This window comes from Onychostruthus taczanowskii, unplaced genomic scaffold (assembly GCF_017590055.1).
Source record: "Onychostruthus taczanowskii isolate IOZ18803 unplaced genomic scaffold, ASM1759005v1 scaffold3, whole genome shotgun sequence".
Taxonomy (NCBI): domain Eukaryota; kingdom Metazoa; phylum Chordata; class Aves; order Passeriformes; family Passeridae; genus Onychostruthus; species Onychostruthus taczanowskii.
The window spans coordinates 3859178-3879036 of record NW_024500349.1 but is presented as its reverse complement, the minus strand read 5'-3'; the positions used below and the strand labels follow the sequence as shown (position 1 = coordinate 3879036).

At 40.0% G+C, this 19859-nt stretch overlaps 1 protein-coding gene across 2 annotated transcripts; it reads left to right on the top strand.

The window, feature by feature from the left end:
- The first annotated feature begins 2169 nt into the window (after nucleotides 1-2169).
- Nucleotides 2170-14562, top strand: STEAP1 (STEAP family member 1). 2 transcript variants are annotated; one of them, XM_041408909.1, is made up of 5 exons: nucleotides 2170-2500; nucleotides 5517-5621; nucleotides 6407-6919; nucleotides 8334-8498; nucleotides 10086-14562. In XM_041408909.1, exons 1-5 carry the CDS (start codon nucleotides 2225-2227, stop codon nucleotides 10341-10343), a joined length of 1317 nt encoding a protein of 438 aa, XP_041264843.1. In that variant the 5' UTR covers nucleotides 2170-2224; the 3' UTR covers nucleotides 10344-14562. The 2 variants fall into 2 exon arrangements, with proteins under 2 accessions (XP_041264843.1, XP_041264844.1); XM_041408910.1 differs by lacking the exon at nucleotides 2170-2500 and adding an exon at nucleotides 4681-5078.
- The last annotated feature ends 5297 nt before the right edge of the window (nucleotides 14563-19859 follow it).

Here is a 19859-nt window from a genome sequence, read left to right as displayed (position 1 = left end):
ATTTCTTTCCTCCAGAAAACATAATCAAGCATTCCCTCATGTTCTTGGTCAACATCACACATAGACTTTGATCAGAATACAGAAGGAATAAAACACAGATGGACTAAGTGTCACCAGAGTATTTTTGTTCTCTGGAAAAAACTCTGACACACTTCAGCAACCACAAAAGTATTATTCTTTCTCCCCAGATCGTACATGAGTTGAAGCATATTGACACTCTTCTAAATCTCTGGAGCTAGCCAAACCTGCACAACTTTACATTCTGGTTAGTGACATCATGCCCATTCTGCATGTGCCAAGAGAAATTTTCTCATTTTGAATCAACTCCTGACTCCTGTGGTGTTTCCTACCTTCAGTCTCAGACTTCTTACAAAGCATGTCTCATAAATACCAGTTCAAAGCTGTGAGCATGCACTGCTATCATCTAGGCATAATGGTTTACAGGACTGCCACACAGCTTGCTTTCCAGTAACCATTTTAATATAAGTGGTACTTTGAGTGACGTGGAAGTCATGCCTTAGGGTAGGCATGAAAGGAAAGATTTCACTGGCATTTGAATCCACTTCCACTTTGTCAACACCCATGTAAAATCAGCTTTCCAACTGTATTCACAGACAGGCACCTAATAGTACTCAGGATGCAGACTAGAGAGGGGATTGCTTGTCCAGAGATACATAAAAGCATCTGTGCAGAACAGCTTACCAGGTACTTATTTAATAGCCAGGTTCACACTCTGGCTGGCTTTTCATCTTATCTTCTGAGAATGCGTGTGCAGGACCTGAGCTCTTGTGTGTTTTCTGAAAAGTCTAAGGCTAGCTTAAGGATATTCTATCCTTAAGATAATATATTCTGTCCTTAAGACAAGCTATCCTGAGATTGCTGCTGCAATCTCTCAGCATCTTCAGCTATCTTTTATAAATGCAGTTTCCACAACACTAGTTTACACCAGGGCTTCTGAGAAGTGCTTTGCCAAGGAGTTCCCTAGGAACATGCTTTTGGCCCTCTGGACCGCAAAGTCTCCCTAGCCGGGGTTGGAACGGCCCGGCACACCTCGGCACAGGCAGCCTCGTCCCCTGCGCTCCCACCGCCAGGCGTCACCCTGCTGATGTGAAACCTGAAATCCCAAACCGACCGTGTAAAAAAATGAGCAGGGAAGGAAATCAAACGGCACTTGCACAAAGTGAGCATCCCCAAGTTAGCATCCCTTGCAAAAAAAAGTAACTAATGGGAAACATGTGGCAAATAGCCTTTATTCAAAGCACAGAAAGATATGCTAATGAAGATATGCTAATTTTTTTTTTTTTTAAGTTAAGCTTTTAACACAGGAAATACAATTATTCTGTCTTCTATTCCTTCTAAGGCAATCTCTTCTTTTCTTCCAGATGTACCATTCAGCTGGAGTCTACGTCCATTTAACATCTACTGAAAAGGAGAAAAAAAAAATCTACTCCCCTTCCAAGATACAATGACATGGAACTTGGCATCATGTACGTGAAGACATCCTGAGGAGGATACAATGAGCTCTGCAGAAAAACATTTCTGACACAAACTGGCCACGAGTTCTTCAAAGTCAGGGAGTCACTACATGTCAAAATATGCACTAAAACAGAGATTTCATAAGATAATGATAGTTCACATTACTGCGTGACAAAAATTTCAGGAGACAGCTGCCTTTTCAAAATCGCTAAAATTTAACAAACCAACAAATGTTGGTTTGTTAAAAACCAACAAACAAACAAACAAACAAACAAAAAAAACTTACAGGATCATGGTACTTTAGGGAAAAAAAATAAAGTGAGGACTGCTCGTATGCGAAGCGGGGATTAACAGGGCATTTTGTCAGGTTTAGGAGAGTGACCCGTTTGGAGGAACCGGCAGGGAAGAGAGAACGGAACGCAAGGAGAGCACAAGGGCTCCCGCGATCCGAAGGGCCTCGGGGCGTGCTGTGACCCCCAGCGCACCCCTCACAAGCGGCGGGGCTGCCTGCAGAGGTCCGGCTGGGGGAGGCCAGCAGCGCCGGCCGGGGACCGCATCTCGGCACCTTCACCTTCTCCTCTCCTCCTCCCTGCGGCGGGGCGGGGAGGGAGCAGGTGAATGCGCCCTTTGTCCGGCCGAGGGCCCAGCAGACCCACGTCCGGGCGCTCTTTGGGCCGGCCGGTGTCGGAGGGCAGTCCCCACCGGGAGGCCGCGCCGTCCTGCCGCCCTCCGCTGCTCGGGACGGGGCATGGCACCGCGGCTCGCACCCGCCGGGCGGAGGGCAGCAGGATGGGCGCGGAAGGCGGGGCCGGGAGGGGAGGTGGAGGCTGCAGCCGGTCTCCCCCGCCTCTCATCTCCTCAGAGTCCGGCAGGCGCTCCCCTGTTGACTCGAGGCCGCCTTCCCCTCCGAGCGGCGCTGCCGGGCGCTGCCCCCCGCGGACGGAGCCGAGCCGGGGCCGCCGCTGCTGCCGCCCCCCGCGGCGGGACCTGCGGCGGGAAGGAGAGGCCGGGCTGCCGGGCCGAGGTGAGTGAGCCCGGGTCGGACAGGGACCGGCCGTGCCCGGAGCCGCCGGGGAGGTGTCCGCGTGCGTCCGCCCNNGCCACGCGGCCGGGCCGGGCCGGGCCGGGCCGGGAACCCGCGGCGGGCTCGGGCTCCCTGTGGTGGGGTGCCCCGGGCTCGTTCTGGCCGAGGAGGAACGCCGAGCGACGCTCTCCTGCTCCCACCCTCTGGGCTTTCATTCAGTTTTCCACCGAGCTCAGCAGAATTTTTGAAGAGCGGGGAAAGTTATGAGCTCGCGTGCCGAGTGCCTACAGCGTCCTGCACGGTGCAGCGGGCACTTGGAAAGCGAGACGCTCATGCCCAGCAGTTTCGTGTTGTAATTTTCCGATAGTGCCGAGGGAGAGGTGCAGGCACTGTCCCGCACCTCTTCCATCACCTCCTTGTTGTTATCATAGCCTGTTTATTTTACCCATTTTTTCTTTTTTCGTGGAACCAGCCCTGCAACCCCTTACTCAGGAAAACTTCCCAGTGACTTGCGATGATGTTTTCCTGGGATAATGTCTGCACAGTGTGGATCCCTGATGGTTCAGCGTTACAGTGAGCGTGCTGTCTCGGTATTTATAAATTCAGTACCGTACTCACAGCACTGGAAACTTGGCTTTCTGCAGCAGGACGCCCTGCACCCTCGTTGACAGCTGCGTCCCAGAGCAGAAGGGATGTGCACTGAGGATGGACGTTAATATAACTGTTTCCTTTCACAGCAGTTCTGAGTTAGATGACTAACTCCGTCTCGTGTAGGACTCCTAATTTTTCTTCAGGTGTATTTCAAAAAGACTTATAGATGACTTACAAGACTTATAGATGACTTCTTTCTGGCAATTTGTAAAAGGCACTGAGTAGTGAATTGTAGGTGCTCTTCTTTTAGAGTTTTCAGAACTTATTACCGGGAAATAATTTTGTGTTAACTGGTGTCAGAAGCCAAGTGGAATATGATACTATGACACTTGAGTTTCCTTGCATGCAGTCATATGGCTGAAACCCATAGTTCCCTGGATGAACACATGCATCCATTTGCACGCACTTTCTTTTTTCTTTTGGTCTTGTTTTCTGCTGCATAAACCTTTAACACTGTATTTAACATTGTATTAAACATTGTATCCCAAAAGAGCCAATAAACCTTTTAGGATGAACCATTTAGGATAATCCTAAACCTTTTAGGATTAGCAGCTAGCGTTCTAGCTCATGGGTTGCTTTTGTTCACATCACGACATCATTTATTACATCCTCGTGAATATAAACATTAACTGGAACTAATCATGGACTCTTTGTTTCTAATTTTTCTGAATGAAGAGTGATAGGAGCATGAGAACTAGGTGAATCAAGCTTTTCCTTACAGAGCTTCCCAAACTAAATTATGCTTTTGGACCTCTAAGACAGTGTGGTAGCCAGAAGGTAGGCCTCAAAAACGGTGATTGCCCTTCATATTATGAGTTCCTTAATAATAGGTGTGGAGTTCACTGTATTTGTTATTAGGTTTTTTACAGGTAAGTTCACCCTACTAAGTTCTAGTTGTAAACTATTCTTTGAATCGTAACAGCTAGAAATTACATACATTGAAACATGTAGAAGTAGAAATTCTAAAATCTGAAGCTTTGTGAAGATACACAATACCCCAAGATTTTTGATAAAATCACCAGGACTAGCCTTAGGAATAGGGGGAAAAAACAGAAGTGTGCCTTCATGAGTCCATGCTTTCTTGTGTGCAGGATATGTTACAAAGGATAACTTTTTTCCTACACCATTAGCTGGTGTAGGAATGGCTTAACAGCCTGACCTTCAGACAGAACTCTTATTGACCATCCTCTGCAGCACTTGTCTGAAAGGTTATGCTCAAAGGGAGAGCTGACTACCAGGAGGGAAAAATCCAAAGAGAAATACTAAGGAAAAGAATACTTTAGCTTCTGGTGCCTGGTGGCCTGGCAGAGAGCAAACCCTCGTAGCAGACAGTAAAAGACTGTAAGACTCATCCACTGAAGGAACCAGACACAATAAAAGAAGGAAAATTGTCAAAGTCTGATTTCTCCATACAACCTCCCAAAAGATTTATGGATATAAAAGAATAAGTAGTTAGAAAAAACAGTTTAATATCTAGTAATTCAGCTGTTCAGTAGGAAAGTACATGGAAGAGCCACCTAGTAATTTTCTTAAAGGTTGTCACAGAAAGTCGCCCTGTGGTATGGCACGCAGAGCTTCCAGTAGCACGGTGCCAGGGCCTCTCCTCCTGCAGTGTGCAACACATCTGGAAAGTCCTTGTTGCAAGGTCCTGGCAGGCCCTGTAGTTATTTTACGCTCTTCAAAATACTCTTTCCTGTTATCCTAGGATTGTCAGAAACATCTCTATTTCAGTTTATTAATTCTCTTCCTTTTTTCTTCTTTTTCTGCCATCTGATTTTTTGTCATTTATAATAGCTTAGAGCCATTTCTGCTGCTACTTGTGGTGATGACTACTGCCAAAATACCTGGGAACAGCATGAGCAAAGCTGCCGTTTCTTAACAATCTTGAAGGGAGAATACACCTCTAAAGCCCCAGAGTGACTGTCAGGTAGACCAATCCTAAACCCTCAAATATATTAGGAACCACATCTCCATGGGCTTCTTGCATCAGACAGTCTCATGAACTTAAAATCCATCCAACATTTTACATGTTTTTTAATGCAAGCTGTTTCAAACTAATTTGTGGTCATTTAAAAACTTGAAGTAATGCATTAATTCCGCTGGTGACAAGGATATTATGCTTCAATATTATTTTTTGTTAGTAATTTTGTTCTGTTGATTTTTGCTCTCTTGTTCTCTGCTTTACTCAGAAAATAAGCTGAGCTTTTTCCATTTTCAGAGGAGAGACTTTCCTTTCCCTAGTTGACTGTGCCTTTTCCAGCAAATGTGTGGAGGACAAGGAAGAAAACAATTTGAGGGAAAATAGGCCTCAAAGTTCCAGTATGGCATTTCAAAACCTGTTTTACATCCTGTATTTGTTTTGCAGGGAGTTTCCACAATGGAGAAGAGGGAAGGTGATAATCATGCCATTGATCAGAATGCAGGTCAGAACATCATGCCAAGAAGAAATACAGGAAATCTTAACTACTTGGTAATGTTTCTGTAAAAAAGCAGCTCATATGTCACATAGAATATTGCAATCCTTGATTCACTTTTGTCCAGAGACAGTGTTACAATCACACTGGCATATCATAAATAATTCTGAAATGTTTTCACAGTATTGACATGAAGAGATGAAAAGATAGAGAACATCTCATTCAATTTAATCACAGTCCATGATAAAAAATAAACAAAGCTTGAGGCAGCTAAAAACTACATGAGGGTAGCTTCTAATTGTGTCTTACCAGATGAGCAAAACTCCATAGAAATAATTCGGGATTTTTACACAGGAATATAAAATTTATCTTTGGGGGAATCTTCGTGATAGCAACATTGCACTCAGGAAGTTTTCCACATCACAGAAAAAAAGGTCCAGAAAAAAAATCCTTTAATCCTTTCTTGTGCATAGTGTTTGGGCTACATCATTAAGTCCATAGCTGAAATTTGACATTTGAAATCTATAACTTATATAATAAGAAGCTGAAATGATGCTTCACATAATGTAGTCCTTCCTTCCTTGCAGTATAGATAAAATATATATAAAATCACTGCAGATAATGAAGAATGGGAAATCTACACTGCAAGTGCTTTACTTAAATGCTGACTATTCTGTTTGAAATATTATGTTTCCAAGTTACCTTGTCTTTAACAGTGCATATGTTTTGTATATGGTTCCACTGCAGTAAGTTGTAAAAGTCATGATGGCAAATACTGTCATTACAGAAGTTTCTAATCTTCTCTTGAACTCACTTTGTATTTCCATTCTGTCCCTTCCAGAATGTGGATATGCAGGTTGCCAGTCCATCAGAAGCAGCTGCACTTTTTGATTTACATCAAGCACACCATTTTGGTGAGTTTGAACACACTTCAGAACAGCACTGCAAGCAGGATCTGTTCCCTAAGTGGCACTTGCCAATGAAGATAGCATGTGTGATCTCATTATTAACATTTATTTACACTTCCATGAGAGATGTCATATATCCTTTTGTAACCAAAAAGGAAAACGTTTTCTATAAAATTCCAATCCTTGTCATAAACAAAGTTTTACCAGTGACTTCAATTACCCTTTTAGCACTAGTGTATTTACCAGGAATATTAGCTGCTAGTTTCCAGCTGTACTTCGGCACCAAGTATAAAAGGTTTCCCCGGTGGCTGGATAGATGGATGGTATCAAGGAAACAATTTGGACTTCTCAGTTTCTTCTTCGCTACGCTGCACGCTTGCTATAGCCTGTGCTATCCAATGAGAAGATCATACAGATACAAGCTGCTGAACTGGGCATTCCAGCAGGTATGATGGGCACACGAACATCAACCCTTCAGTATTCAGAGAATCCTTCCAAATCTGGATGGGGGAAAGACATTTTCATTGCCTTTGTGTGATTTTCAAGTACATTCACAGAGAGCACTGTTCAGGGATGGAGTAGGATCTAGTTGCCAAAGCATGTAATGGAGTCAAAAGTCATCACAGCTGTGCAAGTGTATATTGTATATATAAGTAATTTTCTTAATTTGGGATTTTTTTCCATCTGTAAAATGCACAAAATTGTATCTTACAGGAACATTTAAGTCTTTGACACACTGTTAGTTTAGTGTAGATTTCTTCTCTGGACCAGAAAAAACTGAGCACTGAACACAACATTTTTAGACACCTTTGCAGCAGTGAAGGAGGGCTGAGCTAAATCACAGTAATCTGTATTTGCACAAACTAAATTTGTGAGTACTGATGGCTCACATTTGGACTGATACACACTACCTTGTTTAAAGATAGGATTTCAGTCATGCTTCTGACTCATGGTCAGTAATTGGCTTGCAAAGCTCTCCAATGTCCTCTGTAACCAGAGAATTCCAAATGGTCACCTATTTCCTTGGGTTCCATAAGTAATGCAGTATTAGGAATATTCCAATATAAGGTTCACACTGCAAATACATGTTTTTATTACCCCTAAAGTCTTTATTATTAAAAACTATTAAAAGCACAATATGGTGATGTCAGTAGATTCTTAAGGTTTTTGTAAACAGTCAAAAGACCGGTTGAAAACTCTGAAATCAGCCTTACTGGTAATCTGACTTGAATGAATTACTAGAAATTTCCTTGAGATTTCAGTCTTCAAGATGCAGAAATTATCATATTTGGGTCATATTATGCCATGGTGATCAGTAGCAGGATCAAAGTGCTGTTTTAAGTAGTTGTAAGTAAGAGAAGCTTTGACATCAGTTTATTAAAATCACAAATGTACCAATTTGTGTTTTTTAAAAATAATAGAGCTAAACAACTGCCATGACAGGATTTTTTATTAAGAAGGCCTGCTGAATTACCTCCCTGAAGGAGAGCTGTTAATATATTTCCTGTTGTTAGTCTCCCTGATATGGTATTTAACCATAGGTGGGTTTTTTCCTTGTCAAAACCAAGATTATCCTTGCTGTGAAGGCAGGTTAAGAGGCCTCAGAATCAGGCTCTCCTGGGCCGAGACACTGATGAAGTCTAAATGCTTCTCTCTAAAAGCTCACCTTTGCTCTGGAGATACTAGTGAAGGCTTTGTCATCAGAAGTAAACAGCAGTTATATTCAAAGACATTCAAACAAACCAAAATACTGTTTTTCTTTGCTTATTTTATTAATATTATGGTGAAAACAGTAAAATTGTATTTAACACAAACAGCCAAGTGTGCCAGTCTGTAATTTTTATGGTGTTCTTTTGGCAGGTCAAACAAAAAAAAGAAAATGCCTGGATTGAACATGATGTTTGGAGAATGGAGATTTATGTGTCTCTAGGAATTCTGGGACTTGCTTTGCTAGCCCTGTTGGCAATAACATCAATTCCATCTGTCAGTCTCTCTTTGACCTGGAGAGAGTTCCACTACATTCAGGTGTGCATGAATATCTTTACTGTATGTTGTTAGTCCCATTTGTAGAACTGTGTGTTATCAGCTAAGGCTATTAGGAGTTAGAAATATCAAACACAAAGTCAGTGAAACCAATGGAAAAGTTTGTTCCATACTCTTTGTTAACTGGTTTGTGAGAAATGTTCTTTCCATTACTCTTTTGTTGGGAGAACAGGCCATTGTGTTCAGTGTATAAAATGGAAACAAAAGACAAGTCCGTACCACTTTTTTCTTCTCCTCCTGACTTTGTGACCAGCAGCAGTTGTCCCTTTGAGACCTTTCCTTAGCTCTGGTGCTGAAGTCATTTTCTATGTATCTTATCTCTCTGGAACATCCCATGTCCTGCTGAATTTGGAGTAGGTGGCCTTGAACCAGTCAATGCTGTTCCCATATGACACAGTGTATTCTGAAAGAGACATCTTAGAACAGATGCTGGATAATCAAATCCAGCCAGTCTTGAGTTTGCTACAGCTGTGCTTGTTTCCTTAACCCAGGCATCTGGGTTGCTCTTGATTCTCTTATCTCATATGCAGTAATAATCAGGGTGGTTCTGCTGACATCAGTATGGTCACACCACACTTAAGCAAGTGTTGGATCAGGCCCTCAAACACCAAAATCTGAAAATTCAATAATCTACTGAGGACCTGGAATTTGAAAATTTGGTTTATATTTTAAAAGCAGATCTGAAGTGTATAATCACCAATTACTGATTTGATATTCTGTACACTCTTTGAAGTCTATAATTAGTCTATAAGTAAGATAAGTGTACAGAGCATAGGGAAGAGTCAGGAGGAAGTCTCCAAAAGTATGACTGCTTTCACTATTGAAAGACTATGGTGAAGAAACCCAGATGAGTAATACTTCTGTGTTGGACTTACTTTATAAACAAATAACTTTATTACTTAAAAATAATGTTCTGTAGCAGAACAGCAGTTGGAAGCTGTAGCATTCAGCAGTTGGAAATACAGTGTTTGACTTCACTGATGAGTACAAGATTATTAAGTGACAAAAAGCTTAAAATTACTAGTAAATTTTCTTCACTTCTGAATTTTGTAAACAAGCTAAGCCAAATTTAGCACTGTAAGTGAAATGAAAGACTTGAATTTCCTGTAGTTTTGCCGGGCTTTTGCCATAGTACTAGACTTACTCAAGTTTGTGATTTTAATTTAGCTTAAAATTTTTCTTTGCAAGTATTCAATTAATCCCTTAATATATCTGGTTTTGAACACATGATGATTTATCACAGAATTAAAGTAATTTAGTATACAAAGGTAAATTCAGGATTGAGCATGTTTCAGGAATAACCTCCAATCTCTTCTGTATTTTAGCTAAGTATCAGAGCAATACTTGAAAAATGTTCCTCTTCCATTTTCTTTACACTGGCATAAAGAAGTCTTGACAGTTGGAGTCTTGATTTATAGTTGTTACCTTTTAGTTTAAAGCCAATGGTTGCTTTTCTTTGACTTGAGCATGTTGGTCAAGGCCCATCCAGATTTCTGTATTTGCTTAACAGAGTACTTTTTTTGCCAAGTTGGGAAAATAAATAGCTTGCTATTTTCTTTCTCTTTTCAGAGCAAGATGGGATATTTAGCCCTGCTGCTATGCACTGTTCATGCACTGGTGTTTGCTTGGAATAAGTGGGTTGATGCTAACCAATTCATCTGGTATACACCACCTTCATTTATGGTTGCAGTTTTTCTTCCTATTGTAGTTCTGCTTTGTAAATGCATACTGCTCCTCCCATGTTTTAGGAAGAGGATAAGAAAAATCAGAAGTGGTTGGGAAGCTAAGACACAAGCCAATCAAACCAGCATAACTTCCAGACTGTAGATCAAATATGGACATTTCCTGTCTATGTATCTAAATATGCTCAAAGCCATGAAATGTTCACTCATGGGCTCTGTTTTCACATTTGCTATAAATGTTTCTTTCTCACTTTTTTTTTTACTGCAGGAGTATGAGATACTTGATGCAATTTTTTTGTTCTCAAAGACAGAAAATGAAAACATCTATTTTACACTTTAATCTAGTCAGTGCTTTGGTATTTGATTATTTCTTTCTTCTGATTCATTGCTTTTAAAATCCAAGTGTTTCATTGTCTCAATCCCAGTTCTTTTGTATGCAAAAACAAACATAAATTATTTCTCCAAATGACCACAGAAAGTAAAAAAATTATTACACCACAGAGCCCAGGAATGCTTTCTGCTTTGCACAGCCATGTGTGTACCTTCATTAAATCTCAGAATTATAATGGGACAAAAACTAGAGTATTTATCATCCCGTTGCCTCTTAGCACCTGCAGCCTGTGTTTCACTCTGCAGAGTGGGGACCTTGGCATATGAGCCAGACAGAAACTGTGTATTCCTGCCAGGTCTTGAACATACACAACTGAGCAAGCAGAATTACAGGGATCTTTACAAGGTAAATATCCTGAGACTTGGGCACAGTCTAAAAAAAGCGTTTTTAGACTCAGATTTCCATCTTGTCCAGGACTAGGTGTGTCTCTGTTTACTTGAAACGATAAAACATTTCCCATTTTTTATTCCATGAACACATTCTTTTGTTTCTGATGCTGGAAATTTTCCATGCTTTTGACCTAAGCCTGCAGCCCTTGACATGTGCTAAACTTTATTTGCACAAATTATTCCAGTGGGATAACTCCATCAGGTAAATGTGTTTTTTTGTTTACTCTAGGGCCAGCACAATTGTGTGACTGGAAGAAAAACATTAAAAATAGACATTTGAATCTTGCCAGTGATTTGGTGAGATTTTCATGTTAAATGGTTTCCAAATGCATTTGCTTTTACAGAAATTTTCCTAATAACTTTAATAAGCTCATTAAATCGTACTTTCCTTACATTGCATAGGTCCATGAAAGTTTTAAATGAATTCATTTGTTAGTATCTGTTTTGAAATTATGTTATTCAGTAGTAAATATTTTCACCCAACATCAGGAACATTTCTGCCAGTCTGCCTGCAGAGTTGACTAGGACATGGACTGTTGATGCCACCTATTGCTGCAATCCTCTGAATGAGAATTGTAATTGGTAATGGCTCTGGTATTAAAACAAACAGGAAAACAACATATGCCTAAAAAAATATAATACATGGCGCTAATAAATCTGTTGCTCTTTTATGTGGAGCATAAATAGCAGACAATTAAATAGCTACAGGGATTTTACATTTTGTATTTTCCTGGTTGTTACCATTCAGTTATTGCAACTTAAAAGTTGGCCTTTTTTAAATTTGCACATAGTGTAATACTGTGAAAGTAACTGGGGACATGGTGACCTATATAATATAGATTGAAATCTGTGGCATTATGTATGAAACCAGTAATGCATGGCAGAGGCCAAAACCCTACAATACAGGAGGCTGGACTGCAATGTAAATCTAAGAAGTTTCTAACAGAGTAGGAAAAGTATGGCGCTCAATTTATTTGCATTTATATTTCCATGAATGAAATAAATATTTTATAAGTAATAAGCTCTATGCACTTGTTACAGAAGATAGTCCAAGATAGTATAACTTCATTCATTTCAACTAGTTAATATGGTTTTAATTTATAACATAAATTACAAGGGCAAACCAATGTCAAGATCATCACATACTACCCAAACTGACCTTTTACGCTCACCATTCAGCTGGGGACATTAAGCACACTTCAGACTTTTCTCTTTAGCATTGCCCAGAGGCCAACCCAGAAGTGTCTTCTATGACATGAAATTTACATACAAAATGCTATTCCAAAAATCACACATGACATCCAAACATTCGAGCTTGCTTTTCCCTACTGATTGTTTCAAGTAGGAGCCAGGTTTTCTGTGTCACATCTAGCCATTTCTCTAGAAACTACCACTGAATGCTTATAGCCAGAACTTGAGACTTCATAGTAAGTCTCTTCTCTGCTTTCTAAGTCTTTAGTAAACTGTATCTTAGTAACTCACTTCCCAGTCTGCAGGCTGCTCAGAGAAGTGGTTGACTCACTATCCCTGAAGGTATTTAAAAGACACGTAGATGTGGTGCTTAGGGACATGTTCTCATGGTAGGCTTGGCAGTGTTAGATTTATGGCTGGACTCAACGTGAATTACTCTATGATTTGCTTTTTAGGCATTCAGATACAGCAGTGAGGAGGACCTGTATACGGCTAAGAAGAAAATGCTATTCACAGTATTTAATTTCTCAGTTTGTGGCAGACATGATTTAGTTCAATACTGATGAATCTAAGTTCATATGTACCTTTTAATTTATGTTTATGTACCTGTTTCAAATTCAGTGTATTAATAGGCCTATATACTATTATAATACATTAATTGAATGTGTGTGTGCATTTTAGGCACTTATTTGTATAACACTAATTAGTTTTATAAAACTGTGCATCATTAAATGCTTCAATGTATGCTGTATCTGCCATTGTGTCATACACATCCAGCGTAAAAGGGTAAAAAGGCACAGTACACTCTAGAAGAGCTGCTGATATAAAGAGTCAAGGGGAACCATTTTCTCCATGCTAGTGAAGAGCCTCGAGCCTCCAAAGGAAAGAAAACAAAGATGTGAAAAGCAAAATGGACACTTTCATAGTGTAATGAAATTGCATTTTTCCTGACAGTACCTTTAACTGTATATTCTAGTATTCAGAGATTTTTGAGAAGGAAGAGAAAGCTTTGGAGGGACCCAAGATCCGTGGAAATACTGATCAAAGATCAAGAAAAGTTCAAGAATAGCAAGGGCATTGAGGAAAGGCATGTGTGGGCATACTTTTGTGTAAGAATCCATTGTTCTAGTGACAGTGGCTTTAAAATGTGTCTATAAGGCCTGCAAAGTCCTTTCTTCTATTGTTACATGTCTCAAATATATTTGAGAGACACAGAATTAAAACTCTGGAGATATAATTTGTTAAAGGGGCATAAGGAATTTTGTGCCAAATTCATTTGGAGAGGTCCACATATCCAGAATACTCTTCCCAATAAGTGACAGCAACAATCATTGTTCAGGAAGCTAGAGCCAGGGCTGTGTTGGCTATTGTGTAATGCAAATTCCTGTTGACAGCAGCATTTACTGTAAGCAGTCCCTCCCTTTGGCCACTCTTCTCTGTTCTTTCAGTGCTGCAAGTTGTTGAAGATGTGTTCATCAGAGTAGAGCATTGGATCCAGTTGAAAAGTAATGCAGAGAGAAGAATGATTCAGCCAGATCCACTCATGGGTCCGCTTCACCTGACAGCCAGCATCCTACATATGTCAGTAGGAAAGACTCAAAGAGGAATGATGTAAACAGGCAGCTTAACTTAAACCAGCCCTAAATGAAAAGTTCCAAGTGCTCCTAAAATTTAAAACTTACATTATTTCATCCTACTTAAGTAGCAAGAATATTCCCTTGCTTCACTTTTTTGTCATGTTCTTAGCTTTCCATGAATCAGTGGGCAAAAATGTGCTCTAGAAATTGTCACCAAAACCCGTATAAAACTGACTTACGTCTACGTGACTGTGGGCTGTGTGGTTTCATTTGTAGAGATGATGATCTCACATCTCCCTTTTTCTCCTGTATCCAGAGTTTCTAGTACCATCCTTTAACAACACAAAATGCTATGCTAACCATTTCTGAAATTTAAACTAATTTCTTTTAAACTGATTTTCTTTAAATGGCATTAAAGGAATAATTTAAAAAATAAAATAAAATAAAAAGACCAATTTTTGAAAACACTGAAACCACCCCCGAATAATGTAATCTGCTGTTGTTGCTGCAAGTGTCTGGCAATGACTATCATTGCCACTGATGTTTTTTCAGTAATGGCAGGATTTCTTGATCCCATGAGCATATTCTGTTGCTGATGGCAAAATTACTTCTTATTATTTCTTTTATTAAAACAAGTCTCATTAAATTCAGATGCCCCAGAGTTCAATTTTTCCATTATTCTTTGAACTTTTCTGTACATTAAATTTAACACTTGAATGGATGAAGTGAGGCTAATTTATTAAGTAGACATAATAAGTTTTCAGAGATTTTCAGCTGAAAATACATAAAACCAATCCATTAACTAAACTCTTTAAACATAAAAAAGACCACAGCTACTTCCAATAAAGATGATACAAAAGAAGTTTGAGTTGCTTTGTATTTTTTGTTTCTTTTTTATGTATATTTCATCTTCATAGCATGAAAGTACATTGCTGAGGTAAATATGCTGTGACTTGTTAAAGATGTGTAGTTACTATGGGACTTGTAGAATACTACCACTGCTACTGATAGAAGTATTTGGTCCTTAAATTTGTTTTTTTGGGCTCACTACTAAAAAAGAAGCAAGGCAAATGTGGGGATTTTTTAACTGGATGGTCAAATTTGTAGTTTGCAGTCATGTGCAGTCTTTATATGCAGGCTTACAATTTATTGTTGAATGTACTCTACTGAAAAAGATTTTTCCACATGAATATCTCCATTACTTGGGATGATGAGAAGTATCTTATTGCTGGACTCAAAGGAATGGCCATATAACCCACCTCTAATTATTTTTCTGTTTTATTTTTTCCTGTGACTCATATATAAAACTGAATGGCACTTCTCTCTTCCCTGTACCTGTGCATGTACCAGAATAACTTCTGAACAGTGCATCTCATTCATTCAAAAATATTCTAACAGGAAAACCTTAAAAAGAAAATAAACAAGCTGGAACTGGGAAAAAAAACAAGCCACTTTCAAAGTCCTCAAGTATCTGTGCAACTTTAGTTTAAAAATCTAACAATTGTTAGATGTCACTCATCATTAAAATCATAATTTCCCCCTTCTAATTTCCATAGACTTTGTTCATCTTTATTTATTCACATCATTTTTTTCACATCTTTATTTATTCAGAAAATAAACAAGCTGGAACTGGGAAAAAAAACAAGCCACTTTCAAAGTCCTCAAGTATCTGTGCAACTTTAGTTTAAAAATCTAACAATTGTTAGATGTCACTCATCATTAAAATCATAATTTCCCCCTTCTAATTTCCATAGACTTTTCACATCTTTATTTATTCACATCATTTTTTTCACATCTTTATTTATTCCCTGATAATTAATGACAGACCAAAGTGTATTCTGGGACTGTATGAAGCTGTGCAAAGAGGCATCAACATGGAATCAGAAGGAACAGGGCAATTGGCAATCTGTGGAAAAGAGCAAAGAAGACATTGAAAACACTCAGATTTTCTTATGAAAGAGTAAAGGAGCCCAGTGGATGTTAAAGGGTAAAAATAAGTAGGTGGAGGATACTGAATGAGATCCATGAACTTCATCAAGTTAGGAGGGAATAGAAACCCTGTGGAAACGATTGCCATTTCTCTCTCCCTGACCAGGCTGGCATCCACAAAACCTTTAGTAAGAGAGATGGGTAAAATGGAGGACAACTCCATTCCATTCCATTCCATGGAATGACTGGTGGGACAGTCTGAAAACTCTGAAGTGAATCCTTGAAACGGAGGGAATGGGAGGGTTGGTTATCCACATGGAGCTGGCGAATTGAATGAATAAATATAAAGAGCCTGGGTTTGTGTAGAGTTTAACCTGCACAACCTATTCAGTTGAAAACTTTTCTCCAACCCTGAAATACCATTTGAGGCATTTCTGGGGACATCTGTTCAAAATCTACTGATACAGATGAATACAAGTGAGGTTTTCAGTGGTTCAGTGACATACCACTTCTGAAGTCTGGGGAAAGAGTCAGATATTGCTCCACTTTTCATAATGATCTTTATATAAACTGAGTTGTTTTCAAATAACAGCAGACATTGCTGTTTTATTTCCTGGTAAAACGTACATCATGTGCGAAACAAAGGAAAATTCTTATGTAAAAGACAATGAAACTAAAGCATTGTTAAACATTTCTTATGCAAAATAAGGAACCAACTGAAGCCAGATTTAGATGGTGCATTACTCTATATTCAGAAAATTCCTACAAACTCTAGTTTTAGCCTTGTGCTGATATCACTATTTCAAATATTAAATCATCACCATTTGGTTCTTGCAGAGACAAAATCTCCAGTGAAATAAATGGGACTTTTAGTTACTCAGAGCAAGATTTGTCCCCTACAGTCACAGAAATACTTCATGTCTTCACTGTCTTGGATTTACCAATAACTTGTTCAGCTCCTCCAATGTTTGGGATGGACTCTATCCTGCCAGGTACTTTCCATCAAGGCAGCCTTATCAAGGGAACAGCAATAAAATTTGTTACCATTTTTTATTATCAGCCTGGCCTGAAACATTCCATATCCCAACACAGCAGCTGAGCCATGCAATCTCACAAAGTTTTATTCAGTCTTGTTTAACATCCTTACTCAGTTATTCCTAAGCACCTCTGCCATGATTACAGAGAAGGGGCTTGGTGGCCTTGCCCAGCTGTTTATTCTGTACCACAAACATCATCCATTGCTGGGAGCTGGTTTCAGCAGGAAAAGCTGGGGAGCTGGAGCAGGGAGTGCACCTGGCTTGCCGCAGTGGAGGGCTGTCACCATTAACCCTGCTGAACTGGTCCCTCTGCCACCCACCAGACTTCCCTTCCTGTTTTCTCCAGACCAAGACCATGGACCTGTGGTGCAGACAGGACAGCTGTGAGGTGCAAATGAGCCACGGGGCCAGGCAGCATGGAGTCAGAGCTACGGGAAGCCTCTGCCATCTTGGGGCTTGTTCCTGGTGGTGAATACCCTTTTGTGGGTAAAACATCTTCTCTTTTGCATACATTTGCTACTAATAACAACTGTTGGTTTTATTGTGTGTTTCTTATTTCATTGTTTTGCTCTTTTAGTAAATTGCTATTTCAATCCATAGTCTGTGCTTTATTGTCCCTCCCTTACCAAAAGAGGCAGGAGAAAGGGAGTGGCGTATTTGGAGCATAGCTCCCTACTGGTGTCAAAACCAGCACAATGTCCCTGGAAACTCTTCCATACAATTGAGTTCTTACACCTTTCTGACACCAAGGTGCTAAAAACATAAGGGAAAATTGGTGGTGGGGAATGCCAATGGCAAGGAAAAGAAAATGAAGCACCTAGGGTAAGTAGGAATGAGATACACTAGAATGAGGTGAGGATGAGTGAATGAAGCAGGGGGAAACTGTGAACCTACAGAAAGTTTGGGAGATGGAAGTGGGGTATAATTTAAGTATAATCTATTCTATTCTATTCCAGCCTTATCCTCCTTGATGCCACCCTTTTCCCACCTCTGATCCCTCCCTAAACATCCCACAGTAAGCCTTGCACATTCTTACAATCTCCCTAAAACAGCCAATAATAATTTTCAGATTTTTTTTCCTTGCATATCAGGTCCCACATAGCTTTAAAAAAACACCTCTTCAGTTCACATTACATTCATGGGAAACAGTTTCTTCGTTTGATGACCCTGGCAGGTTTCACTCCAGTGACAATGATCTGGTCATTCCCCTTGGATAGTCTTGTCAGTATGCAATTTGGCTTCATTTTCATTGATCAGCTTGCTGGGCTTTCTTTGCCTGTTACTGTTCCTCTGAGCCTCATTGGATCTTTGTTTTTGCCACAGTTAGGCTTTGATAATTTAACCCAGCAATACAGAGAAGTGTTTCTCGCATGAGCAGAGTGTGGAGCAGCTGCATGAAAGGAAGAGACTAAAAAGGTGGGAGCTCTTCACATGAGAGGGGAGAAGGTGGAAGGCGATTAAATAAAGATTTACAAAATATTGAAGACAGTGGGCAAGATAAGCACAGAACTACTTTTAACCAAATATACCTTGCCAGGAATAGAAGGGATTCTACAGAAATAGTAGGAAATCAGTTTACAGCTGATTAAGAATGTGCATCTTTTTGCAGGGTACAGATTCTGGACCTTGCTGCCACCGAGGGCTGTGGGGGCAAATGGAATCAGCAGGTTCAAAAGGAGGTTAGACAAACCCAGAAACAACAGACCCTAAAGCAACACCAAAAGGGCTTTGTAGGTATGTACCCTGTGACATCACTAGGGTAAATATGGATTTGGGAGGAGAGTACAAAATACAGTGGCCAAGATTGCATACTCTCCTTAAACAGCATTTTGTTTTGCTGCTCTTGAACATGTATTAGTGGGCTAGATAGGCTATTGGTCTTACCAAGTATGGTTTGTTATGTCCCCTTACATCAAGAGTAAATCTTTCAGACTAATACATTACTGTAAGTTTCGTGGCTGGAAAACAAATGTTAGGAATGACAATTTAAATTTTAAAGAAAAAGCTATTGCCTTGATAGTGGAAAACTGCTTAACTCTTAGGATCTGTAGCAACTTGTTGATCTCAGTTCATATTTGTGGAATTTACTACATAATTCTTCACAGGACTGGGAACTCAATTAGTATTTAATTGCTCTATAAATATACAGATTTTTCTTTTACAGTGCTAAGTTGTACTGAATTATGGTTTCATTTGTGTTTGTCGGGGAATATTTTACACAGCCAGCATGATCCCATTCATGTTCAGAATCAATTAACTGAAGACCTAATATATGACCAGGTCATGCAATAATGATACTACATTAATATTAATTTTAGTATTAATTAGTCCATTAGTATTAAATATTTTTATGTTTTTCACCACCATAATGATACATAATATGCAGTGTAGTACCTCACCAGTACAGACTGAGGTCTGACATGTTGGAAAGCATCTCTGAGGAGAAGGACCTGGGGGTCCTGGTGGACAACAAGCTGTCCATGAGCCAGCAGTGCCCTTGTGGCCTTGCAGGCCAATGGTATCCTGAGGTGTATTAGGAAGGGAATTGCCAACAGGTCAAGGGAGGTGATCCTGCCCCTCTACTCAGCCCTGGTGAGGCCACATCTGGAGTGCTGTGTCCATTTTGAGATCATCAGTACAAGAGAGACCTGAAGGTCCTGGGGTGGATCCAGCAGAGAAGAACTAAGATGATTGGGGGACAGGAGCATCTCCTTTACAAGGAAAGGCTGGGGGAACTGAGTCTCTTCAACCTTGAGAAGAGACAACTGAGAGGGGACATCATCCATGACTGTCAGTATCTGAAGGGAGGGGGTCAAGAGGATGGACCAGGCTCTTCTCAGTGCTGCCAAGCAATAGGAAAAGAGGCAACATGCAGAAACTGATGCACAGGAAGTTCCACCTGAATATGAGGAAGAACTTCTTTAGTGTACAGGTGACCAAGCACTGGAACAGATTGTCCAGAGAGGTTGTGGAATCTCCCGCACTGGAGATATTCAGAAACTATTTGGACACAATCCTGTGCCATGTGCTCTAGGATAATCCTGCATGGGTAGGGTGGTTGGACCAGATGACCCACTGTGATCCCTTCCAACTAAAACATTATATTATCTTGATTTTCACTTCTGCTCTCAAGAAAAACCAGAGGTT